This window comes from Meriones unguiculatus, chromosome 12 (assembly GCF_030254825.1).
Source record: "Meriones unguiculatus strain TT.TT164.6M chromosome 12, Bangor_MerUng_6.1, whole genome shotgun sequence".
Lineage (NCBI taxonomy): Eukaryota > Metazoa > Chordata > Mammalia > Rodentia > Muridae > Meriones > Meriones unguiculatus.
Genome location: NC_083360.1, coordinates 2738000 through 2750795, shown reverse-complemented (window position 1 = coordinate 2750795; position 12796 = coordinate 2738000). Strand labels below are relative to the sequence as shown.

Sequence of the window (12796 nt, the reverse complement as noted above, 5' to 3'; positions counted from 1 at the left end):
TTGGAGTGTTTGGTAGCAAATGAGACAATAACAGAATGGCCTGGTGTGGGGCTTCTCCGCCAGTGGGCACACTCAGCTAAATGTTAGTGTACTATCTGATGTCATCACCAGCTACGCTCACTCTCCCACCCCTACTCACTGCTGTTCTTCACCAGTATCCATATCTGCATGACATGCTGATGCTCTGCTGCGTAGGCACACGTCATTCCTATGAAAGCATCACGGAGAGGACGGTCTTTAGCAAGTACCTTAGCAAGTGCTTTCACTTACACTGTCCATGGGACTTTATAAAAATGAAAAAAGGAAGTAACGCACCCACAACAAAGAGAATTTCATGAATTCTATCGATGAGTCTCTCGATGCTTGGAAGACCTCCATGGTTTGAAAGAATTACCACCCCCTGACAAACAACTTCTAAAGTAGTCAATGGGTGGTTTCCCATTTCATTTGAGAAAAACATTGGCCCTTCACAGCCTCCCATTCAGAAATTACTCAAACCGCCCGTGAGTCACCACATGCACCACTCCCTCCGACACCTCCTTTAGGTGTTGCCTGATTAGTGACTTCCTCTTTGCGGCATTGAACCAGCTTGGCTTGCACATTTACGAAGATGACTCTTCCTTGCAGTCCCCCAGGCTAGGAAGCCTTCACACCACATACAAGTAGACATAATAAAGGAAACCATGCTCAGAAACTGTTGAGGTTAATTTTCTAAAAGTCCCATCCTTTGGGGCAGCTGTCCTGCTGTATACGCAAAGGTGGAAGAGACTAAATTAGTGGGATCTGTTTATTAAGACTAATCATATTGTATCAGTACTATGGAGAATATATCTGTTCACAAATCTCCTCTATACTTTATTTTTAGTTTCAGAACCACACCTTATAGAGGCGGGTGCATTGAGATGGTTTCCAGGATACAGAAGAGAGCATTCCTGAAGTTATATGAAGCTGGTTCACTGAATTTCCTGTTGAATAATCGTTGTCTTTTATTGAATTATTACTGTATTTATAAACAAGAAAGTTAATCAGATCAGCATGCTGGATACCGTTTTAAGTTGAAGATTGTATACTTAAATAAGTGATCTTTACGAGTCAAACATTTTATTACATTTCTTTATAAAATTATACTCCAAATTGTAAATGAAAACAGCCAAAACTTTAACATATAACTGAGAAACATCATGCTGTGTTATGCATAGACCCCCTCATTCACTGTCCACACTGCCTTTGTTTCGTTACTTCCCTGTTGAGAGATAAATAGCATCAAAGGAGAACCCCAAGTAAATGGTTTTAGTGTAGGCATCAAATCATTATTGAACATACAGTCTATTCGGGTCCACTATTAAAAGGTTTAGCTATCATTTCTCATTCAAGCTTCCCATAATCATAGATAAAATATTACTTTCAAATTGTAATGGGTGGAGTGATCATTCCTCAGGGAAGATTTGAGGAAGTCATGGCAATATTTTGAGATCTTTTTCTTCCACATTAAAGATTCATGGTGTAAACTGTTCTAAAACTGAACTTCTATGAGGCCTGTAGAAAGTTCAAATCTCAGCCTCAGTTTCCCTCTCTGTGAAATAGTAAAGATAGTAGTACTTGACAAGAAAGCTACTCAAATTAAAGAAAACGATATAATCTAAAACCTAACCCACAGAAACCATTCAGCTATTAACTAGTTGACTTGGACAATTTTTTGCCTCATTTCATCACTTCCTCCTAAGGCAATAGGAGCCATCCAGATCCCTGGCAGGCAAGCAAGCAGACAGGCGAATGAGGGGCTTTGGGTAAACTGATGTACTTTGTACTTGAACATTTAAGATGGGCAATTTCCTCATTCTTCTTCCTCTCCAACTCAAGGATTCAGTGGCCTTTTTCTCCCCAGCAGGAACTGTTCAGAATTTTCAAGTTTCCCAAGAGAGGTGGTGGGTGGCTCTGGAGCATCTGTGGAAGGAAGCAATTAGCTTTTCTTCGTTGTCAGGCTCTCCATTGCCCTGCAATAGCCCAAACTAGCAATTTCTGAGGGAGAAATATAATCCACTCTACCCCTAACCATATAGAGTCTGATTATCTTCTGCACTGGCAGAATCTGTCTCTTTGTTCTCTCTTTCTCCTTCTCTCTCTGTCTCTGTCAATTGCTGGCTTTCTCTTGCTCTCTTTGTCTCTCTCTGTCTCTGTCTATCTCTCTCTGGGGAGGGGAAACACAAGCACATGCTTGTGTGCTTTTCCTTTCAACAAAGATTAGCTAAACTTTCCTTTTCCTGACTTTTCACTTTTAAATCATCAGAAAAAAGAATCCATTCTTGCAATCCTAGAGGACCTCACCTTAAATGCCTCACTCTCCTCACAGTTAAGCAAAACTTAATTTATTTTATAAACATCATTGATCTTTGAATTTTATAATAGGCTGATTAAAAGTGAGAAATAAATCAATCACTTTGATAATGAAGATAGTCAAAACGATTGTAACTAGCTTATGTACTTAGCTAACATATTTAATACAGTATAGGTAACTTCCCTACAATGTGAAGGCAGAGTTTCTTATAATAACTGTAGAACTGTATATTTAACTCAAAGCTTTCCTGTGATGTAGGTATTATTTTCACTACATATTACAGGAAATTGTGGAACACAGAGGTTGAAAGACTTTTTGATTACGGAGTTAATAAATGTGAGAACTAAGGTTCACAACAAAGAAATATACCTCACGTTGTACCTTTGTGCATCTGGCTGTAAGGACGTGGATAGAAGAGGTGGATATTGAATCTCCCCCCTCCCCCCCTTTTTTTTTTCTGCAGGTACCTTGGTTTGCTGCACGATGGGACTGACCCTCAAGTCTCTTGTTACATTACAGCGCCATCGCATGTCCTACAGCAGATTGATTGCCAGATAATTAACAACCTGAGCTCCTTTATAGTGAGCAATGGTGAAGAATTGGTCAGCAATGTAATCACTGTTCAATGCTCAGATATGGAAATGAAAATCCCATTCCCAATATGCATTGCAATTCCATTCAAGGCACGCTACAAGGGAAATTACAGAGACCTCATGGTGAAAATGTCTGACACCAACTTCCGGTCCAGCTACCTCACCCCACATACGCTGGAAAGAATGAGGGGAAGTTACACGGTCAGTAAACCCGGGTACAACCGTATTTGTTGTTTGTCTCTTCTTCCGAGAATTCAGAATAGTATGTTGTAATAATAATTGTTCTGTGTACAAGAACAGATACATTTAAAAAAAACATTTATAAAGTTCAAACACTCAAAATTGTTTGCTGAAGTTAGTAATAGAGGACTCAGGCCTAGGACTCCTGGAAAACAACCAACATAATAACATAATTAACTTTATGGTTTAGACCAACATCATGATAAATAATGTATTGGAATGCTGCATACACTGAAGCTCTGGAATCTTCACATGCTGCAGTTTTACTTTTTATTATTCATAGATTGGGAAAATACATAAAATGAAAACTGTGTATTTGCATGTTTCCATAATTTTATCAATGGAATTTAGTCTAAACATTGAGGATTGCACTTTTGATAGTTAGGATTTGGACAGGAAGGGAAAAAAATCTGTCTCCCATATTTGTCTTTAGTGTGAAAATGAGTGGGTCAAAACATCTCTCTGGTTGGGTGTGGTGTCACATTCCTTTAATTCCAGCACTTGGAAGGCTGAGGCAGGCTGATCTCTGTGTGCGTGAAGGCCAGCCTGGTCTACACAGAGAGTTCCAGGACAGCCAGAGGTGTTACACAGAGAATCATTGTCTAAACTGCCTCCACTCAAAAAATTAAAAAAAAAAATCTCTTCTGTGATACAAAATTTTTTTAAAAATTAACATAATAATGTCTTCCTGATAAGAATGCAAAGATTAAATAGACAAGCCACTTAAGAAGGTGGGTAAAAAGCCTTTATATAAGTGAGTTGTTAATGAGTTATCACTATTTGAAACAGACTTTATTGTCATAATAATACAAGCTCTCTATTTCACAGATTCAAATGTTGCTGAGACAGAATACAGAATAATAAAATTTAGGATTATCGAGCGGATGAGGACTCAAGTTAAGGGTTTTCTGTGGGCTACTATACTTACTTTTAACCAATTAAGCTGTTCATCTTTTCACATGCAAATATTTGTTATTTGATACATATTAAATACATATTAAAATCTTCATAATACATTCTGCCTTTTTGGTTTGTTTACAAATCAAAGTGAGTTCATATAGTTGGATAATAAAGCTAACTCTATTCCTTTTACCCCTATTCATGCAACTAATATTTGTTAGATTTAGACTGGCTGCTTGTAAATATGAAATTCTGATTAGCATTGCTCTAGAGTAGGCTTCTGAAGCCTGGCAAGTCTGTGTGTCCTTTATAGCAAGTACTTTAGAAACTGCTCACAGTGCAAGCGCCTTTCCCAGATAGGCTTGAAAGATGTTTTGTGAATGAATAATCAAGACACAAGGAAAATTAAGAGGGTCATTGTCCACTAAAAAACTGTCCTTTTCTTTACATTGTAGGCTAATGAGACTTATCTCTAATTTTAGCTCAAGAACATTTGAGTTCTGGCTGCATTCCCATGTTTTATGCGGGTTCTATGACATTTAAGTATTCTAAGTCTCAAAAGCCTTTTTAGTTTCCCCCAGTATCTGCCAAGTGTGGCCTCAGTGCCCAGCAACTGTGGCTTGTTCCCAGGAGACCTTTTCTTCTCACTCCATTCCCTCTGGCCACTGAAGAAGGATCTTTGTGCTCAGAATTTTCCCAACCGTGATATTGTGAAATGTTTCCCTTAGTCAGCTTTCAAATGATAGCTTATTTTCCACTGTGAATAAGCCTGAAATGCTTGTGTGTGTGCATGCGCTGTTAGCCACTCATGCTGGGTGGAGTCCACCTGGTACTTAGGGAAGCCTGTGTAGAGCAAACTGCTTCTTACTCTACCTCCTCCTTGGAAGCAATGGTGATGGTACACCATAGATCATTTTGCTTTCGTTTATGGACGTGGTCCCATTTTACAAGATAAAAACTTGTTGAGTATGTGGCTGAATATATGATTATTTGTTTGAATATAAAGGCTCAAGAAAGAAACAGTGTATTGCTCTGCAATTATGTTTCCGCTGCAGAAAGAAATAGAGACAGTGGCTTTATTGTGGCATCTGAAGATGTTGTGAACTGTCTGAAGGAAGAGTTTTTCTGACAGTACATACGCTACAATGTTAGAGCAAAATGCCCAACTAATAAAATTCTATTCCTTGGAATTCCATAAAATAGCAGAGAAACTTCTAGAAAAAAATTATATATAAAATTCATTCTAGCCAAAAAATATAATTTTAGCTAAAGTTGTCTAGGATCCCAGGAGCAATTAAAATTGTGAAGATACTAGGACTACCTATGATGCATGAGTGAGGATTACATGTTAAGTTACAAAATAAAATTTATTTCTCACTTCTCTGCTGGGAAGCCCACGCTTTAGAAAATCTCAACTGTCTACTGAACCTTTGCTTCAGGAAGGAGCCATCCATGCTCTGTGACTGTGGTGCTCCACGCTGTGGGTGGCTACGGATGGTATGCACACTTTTTCGTTGTTTGTTTCTGATAGCCCGCAGAATATGTATGGTGAATGTACTTCTCCAGAGCAGTGCGACTGCTTGCTCCATTGCAGTGTCTGTTACCCCACACAGGGAACTTGTGCTGCAGTGAAGGTTTACAAGTTGGGAATGTTTTCTGTAGTGTCTTGTTTGAAAAAACAGTCTTTCACAGTGACAAAAAAGGGGCTCACTCTGAAGTCAAGCGTGGATGCCCGGATATCCTTCAGTTACCCTGCGGGAGTTTTCAGCTCACCTGTGCTTGTACAATTGAAGGTAAACATTAAAAAGGGAAGTTGATTAACCCTTCTGTCTGGTGGGTCACACATGGTCTTAAAGTGCAGAGATGCAGGTCTTCATGTAGCCATAAAGCTACTCCTGTCTTGTACCTGGAATCTTCTCCAGTGAGTTGAATGATCTAGTCAGCATTTTGAGCACATTCTGAAAAACACATAGATGCTTTTCTTTGCAAGGATTTCCTACATCGTCTTTTTCATTACTTGTTTATATTTGCTTGCAAGTATATGTTGAATATCTACAAGACAATGACTGAAAAATTTGGGGGCATTTATATAAATCCAGATTTCCACATGAAGCGTTGGAAAAATAAAAAGCTAATGGTAAATTCAAATGTTGATTGCCATGACTTTTGGATTCTATTTACTAAAAAAAAAAAAAAAAAAAATTAGCTTTCTTGGAATGAGGATTTAATATACACAAATATCGTTTTAATAATGTATATTACTATGTCAGCGTACATGCCAGAAGGTTTATTTTTCCAATGATATTTCTTATCCTTCCATCGTTGTCTTTCCCATTCTCTCTTTTCTATTTCTTTCAGTTCTTATCACAAATAGAAAGTCAAGGAGAGAGGTTGGGAATAGAGACTAATTATAATATTTCATTAACAAATGTTTTCTGTAAATTTTTAATTATGTGAACATTTTGTTATTAACCATTCTTATGTGAGAGGAACTGATATAAATATAGTCTTATTTTTCAACATGTTTGTGTGCATGTGTGCATGTGTGTGTGAGTGAGTGTGTGTATGGGAAGGAAACCGCGTTTTAAGAGATTTTACTCAGTTACATGATTTTATAGAGACCATTTTACTTACAGGCAGGAATTTACAGAGAATCATATACAGATGCATCCCTACATTTTCAGAAATTGTTCTGATAGGGATGTAGTAATATTTGTATCTTCTGAATGTATTTGTGTTTATGTGTGTTTGAGTGCATATCAATGGACATGGACATATTTTTTCATCTTTGTTTAGATACAGCCAGTTGACCCTTCTCTGCTGTTACATTTAAAATCCCATCAAGATCCCTCATATTCAGTACTGTCCACGAGCCCCCTTATCCACGTCCAGCACCCATCAACTCATTCCTTTCAGAAGCCAGTCACTGTATTCCTGCCTTGTTCTCCTCTCCCTGAAAAAAAGAACCCTGAGTCTGAGAAAGATCATGGGAGACCAGAGAGTGCCACCGTGCACAGGAGAATACCAACACCCTTGCAATTCAACAGGTGAGTCACAGACCCTGCTAGTCCTCAGTGCTTGAATGGGAGGAAAAGAACCTTCTGTGCTGAACCGCAGTCAGATGGCTTGTGTTTAAATATCAGCCGTTAAAATAGTATGACGTTGACCCAGGATAGAAATGGGCCCCAAACTGTGCTGCTTGAAAAACGGTGCTTTCGAGTAATATAGATATAATATTAATCTTCTCAAGAATTTATAATATGATTAATCATGAGAATGCAACATAGTATTTTAATTTCTTCATTTAATGTAAGAAAAAGACTAATTTGATTTTTAAAATAAATTAAATTTGAGTTTATATTCACCTGTAAGTGGATTTCTTCTACCAAGTTATATACTCAAACATCTTCACAAATATAGTCAAAACTACACATCAACTCAAAGCCAAAATAAACAAATGTAATACACTGCGGGACCTTACACCTGATTTTAATTCCTAACACTTAATTTAAGATTAATTTTCTCTTCTAGTAGAGGAAGCAAAGGGGGATCTTTCTGTTCATTAAACACGAGAGGCCTTCTTTTGAAAAACACGGTAGCAGGTCCTCTTTCTTTGTACACTGTGGCCTGAATTATCATTCTATCAATGTGAAGATTTGAGTGTAGTGACATTACAAACCTCCACAAGTCTGCTAACCACTGAGTGATGCAGTCATGAACTGAATTTACACACTTCCTCTCTAACGAGCAGCTATCATTTATCTGGGTTAATAGCTATATTCTCTTCCCTATTGTTCTTGAAGTTAAAGAAACCTGGGGCAGCACTTTGATTGGTGGCTGAGAAGAGAAATCAAACAGTCTTCACTGTATGATAAATGATAGAGGACATAGAAAGAGACTCTTTCCACTTGTCACAATTTTGCTCCTCAATGTCACCAGCTGAGCCGATTTCTAACCTACTTTCCCAAGTCTTTCCTTCTCTTAGATAGCTCCATCACAATACGTCTGCTGCAAGATGCCATGTAGTTTCCACACATTCCAGTTCAGAACACCGCAGTGTTAAAACACTGTGGCATCTAAAACTATGCTTTAAGACAGTATTTGAATTATTGTTTTTAATATTTCTTCTAAATTCTCTTTGTATTCATCACCTATGAAAATTTCCTATGAAAATTTTCTTGATAGTCTCTTGCTGTCTATTCATTTTTTGTATCACTGTCTTTGCCTTTTAAAAAATTCACACATAGTTATTTCCATCCTTTATTGATTCTAAATCCTTGGTCTTTCCTGTCTGTAGCTATGTTTCTATTACCTGCCACTTGTGGCTCTTTCTTTATCTAGGAACGTTAATGCCTGCACGTGTTCTATAAGATTTCTTTCGGCATGAACTGGAGCTGACTTCCTCAGATGGCATGTGTTTCTGTCTCTCTTGAGATCAGATGCTACGTCTGAGGGACTGCGTTCAACGGTCTCAGTGTGCTAGCCTTCCGGTTAACTTTCCAGCATGCCTGTGATCCTGAAGACAGCCTCCTAGTATGCTCACTTGATTGTCGCTCACTCTAGCCCCTGCTTCTTGGTTACTGGAAGGGCGTATGTCCACTCGGAAATCCCTTCATTCCAGTCTGATTGCTCCTTCTGCTGAACTCTGACCTTACACATTTTTATCAAAAAGTTTGGGGAATTCTTTCCAGATTCTTCTGCTTTATGCAAGCCAAAATATTATGAATAAAAATCGTAGTAACCATCATCTGTCTTGTGTTATGGAGGAAAGGATCTCAGATTACTTATTCCCAACTTACTCTTTTACATTCCTGTGGTTTTTAAATTATTAAATATATAATCTTTTAGAGAATCAGCTGAAGAAAGTAATTGGAATGTTATAGATAGTAACATCACACAGGGTGTATTGCCCTTAGGTGCTAGTACTATCTGGCCCCAAGCTATCAGAATAATGAGACAGCTTCAGTGTAACACAGGTTCAGAGAACTATGTAGCAAATAAAATGTTTCCCATTAAACCTGAAGCTTGTGTTTTGTAAAGTCTTAAAATGTATTATATACTACTGTATTCAAGAGTGTCAAATTCCTGACAAATTGAAAAGCTTGCTTTGTAAAGTCAAGAGGAAACCCCTCTAGAATACTCCCTAGCTGTATATCTTTCTACTCATGAAAAAAAAAAAAAAAAGGAAGTGACAAGAAGTACTTTTTGTTTTGTCTGTTTTAACCAAGGGAAACTCTTCTGAATGCCATTTATGTGGCATTGAGGGAATTAAGGTGACAAAGTTGCAACAATTGGTTACTGATAGACTTGAGCCTGGCTGTGGAGCTATCATCCTGTCTCCTTGGCAGATTGTCTGAGGGGAGTTAACCTACAGTTTGTAGAGACTGCCATTTCCCTCCAAGCATACTCAATGGAAGATTTCCATATTTGTCACTGTCACTGCAATAAGGAAAATTTTAACCCAAGTGGGCTGACTCTATCCTCCTAAAGCATGGCTGTCTGACATGAGAAGAGCTTTGAACTCTTGAAATAGCTGCCTCAATTTCTTGGTTTGTTCACGTTTATATATATATATTTGTTTTTCTAATTAATTTATTTTTTATTTTTTTAATTTAATTTTTATTAATTAAGTTCATTCACTTTGTATCCCAGCTGTAGCCCCCTCTCTCATTCCCTCCAAACCCTACCCTCCCTCTCTCATCTCCTCTCATGCCCTTTCCCTAGTCCATTGATAAGGGAGGTCCTCCTCCCCTTCCCTCTGTCCCTAGCCTATCAGGTCTCATCAGAACTGGCTACATCATCTTCCTCTGTGGCCTGGTAAGGCTGCTCCCCTTTCAGGTGATCCAAGAGAAGGCCAATCAGTTCATGTCGGAGACATTTCCTGTTCCCATTACTAGGGAAACCACTTGGATACTGAGCTGCCATGAGTTACATCTGTGCAGGGGTTCTAGATTATCTCCATGAATGGTCTTTGGTTGGAGTATCAGTCTCAGAAAAGACCCCTGGGCCCAGATTTTTGGTTCTGTTACTCTCCTTGTGGAGCTGCTGCCCCCCCCCCCATCTTTCTATCTCCCCTTTCTTTCATAAGATTCCCTGCATTCTGCCCAAAGTTTGGGCATGAGTCTCAGCATCTGCTTTGATATCCTGCTGGGTAGAGGCTTTCAGAGGCCCTCTGTGGTAGGCTCCTGTCCTGTTCCCTGTTTTCTCCCTTTTCCCATCTACATCTGTTTGTCTTTCTGAGTGAGGACTGATCATCTTACTCAGGCTCTTCCTTCTTGCTTAGCTTCATTAGGTGTACAGATTTTAGTATGTTTATCCTACAATGGAATACTTCTCAGCAATTAAAAACAAGGAAATCATGAAATTTGCAGGCTAATGGTTTGTTCACATTTTAAGGCATAAAGTGGGTTTTCTGTTGCTTAGAAATATTACTACTAGCAAGTACTAGTAATATAGAAAAAGAACATAAAGATGCAAAGAAAAATACTTAGGTAAAGATGATATTTATTTCCCATATATAGATTTTCCACTTTGTCTATTTGCTCCATTAACAAACATACATTATTATTAACTATCTCTTACTTCTACCCAAAAGAGTATTAACAAATGTTATCTCATTTTTATGCTCCTTGGTACTGGAGTTTATTGTGTTAGAGGATGGATAGATATGGAATCAGTGAAGAAACAAGAGCCTTCTGAGTGAAAATTCATTGGAGCCATCACCCTTCTTTTCATGAATTATAGCATAATGGAAATATTTCTTTTTTTTATTGAGTTAGACATTCTGAAACCTGATGGGAAAAAAACACAACAAAGGAAGTTTGAAAGTGTGGCCTATGCTGTTCAGTAAGACATGGTATATATAAAATACAGAGCAATTCTAGCATTGTGTATATTTTCATATAAAAAAATTGTGATAGTGCTTAAGTCATGTTTGGGTCCCAGTGTCTCTGGGACTACAGCCTGAAGGCATAGTAACTGACTTGCACGTAAGCTTAACAATGAAGAGTGTTCTTATGTTTTGAACAATTACTTTTGAAGAGTGGCATGTGTGGAGGATATGCTAATGCTGATAGATCATAAAGGAACGACAGCTGTCAGGAGCAGACACACATCCACAACACATAGCAGATTAGGTAATGGAGTCTCTGATGAATGTAACTGGGACTGTGGGTATTGAAAATTAAACAAGACCCAAAGTTTATGACGTGATAATTTGAACAGGATAGGTGAATCAGGAAACAACACAAAAACAACATAAAAAAAAAAAAACAATAACAAACTTTTCTTTCAGTATCAGTTGTTTGAATTGATATCCCAAAGTGATTATATTGGTAACAAATGTTAAGCAAAGAGTATACAATTTGACCCAGAAAATGGTCACCAATTTAGAAACTAAATCCCAAAGGCTACGTAGAAAACAGAATACTTGAAATCCATCAGTCAGCTATGCACTTAAGCACGGGATTATGTATACCCCCCTTGTCCACTTACTTTCTGTCTTAGGATTTCTATTTCTATGATGACAGCTTTGACTGAACGTAACCTGGAGAGGAAAGGGTGTATCTGGCTTCCATTTTTACATGTCAGTCTATCGTCATGGAACGGGGTCTGAGCAGGGACTGAAATAGAGACCATGGAGGGTGCCTGCTCTGTCTGCTTTCTTTATCCAACCCAGAACCAGCAAGTGTGGCACCACTCACCATGCCTGTCTCAGACCAACCACGAATCAAAAAATGCTCTGCAGGCATGCCTACAGACAGCATGACGAAGCGGGTTTGCAACTGAGGTGTCTCTTCCTGAATAATTCTTGTGTCAAGTTGACAAAATGAAGTGAGGAAACACTTCTGTTTTAAAACTGCTTTATCAACATACTTCGTTTGTTTGTTTGAGACAGGGTTTCTCTGTGTAGACTTGGCTGTCCTGGACTTCGTAAACCAGGTTGTCCTCTAACTCACAGTGATCCACCTGTCTCTGCCTCTCAGAATCCTGGGATTATAGGCTTGAGCCACCACACTCTGCTCTCGTACATAATTTATAATGAGAATTAGTTTAAAGTTTTTTTGAGAGAAGAAATATAAAGAATTACTAAATTGGGTTTCTCAGAAAAAGTTAATCCTAAAATGTTAATGACATTCACACTTAAAGGCCTATGCATTATGTATACCACAAAGGGAATGTTCTGAAATTTAAATGTGCTACGAGAATGTTGATGATGTTTTTGCTTGAGCACATTTTTTTTTCTTAGACACTAATAGCATGTTTATTTTAGTGATCATTTTCAAAGAATCTCATGCTCTTTGGGGGAAGAAGTGAATATTTTAAAAATTATCTATCTATCTATCTATCTATCTATCTATCTATCCATCCATCCATCCATCCATCCATCCATCCATCCATCTATCTATCTATCTATCTATCTATCTATCTATCTATCTATCTATCTATCTATCTATCTATTCAATTCACATTGCAATCATAGCTCCCTCTCTCCTCTCTTCCAGGTCCCACCCTCTCTCCCTCTTCCTTCCATCCTCCCTCCCCTACACCTAAGAAAAGCTTTTGTCAAAGCTTGCTAATCGTGCATAAGTAGGGCATAGTCTAGTTAGAGATCTGTTCATCCCAGAAGGTATAGACAAATCATGAGATTATTTGACTTAAAGATAAGTTGTGTCTATTACTGCACATTCTGTTTGATAATTGAGGATTTTATTTTTCACATGTTTTG

At 38.1% G+C, this 12796-nt stretch overlaps 1 protein-coding gene across 1 annotated transcript in view; it reads left to right on the top strand.

Annotated features, from left to right (window-relative positions):
- Positions 1–12796, top strand: part of Dthd1 (death domain containing 1) — a 74648-nt gene that overhangs the window by 4669 nt on the left and 57183 nt on the right. The window contains exons 3-5 of the mRNA XM_021658058.2: positions 2799–3129; positions 5682–5861; positions 6865–7115. Coding sequence (XP_021513733.2) covers positions 2799–3129; positions 5682–5861; positions 6865–7115 — 762 coding nt within the window. The remainder of the gene's footprint in view (positions 1–2798; positions 3130–5681; positions 5862–6864; positions 7116–12796) is intronic.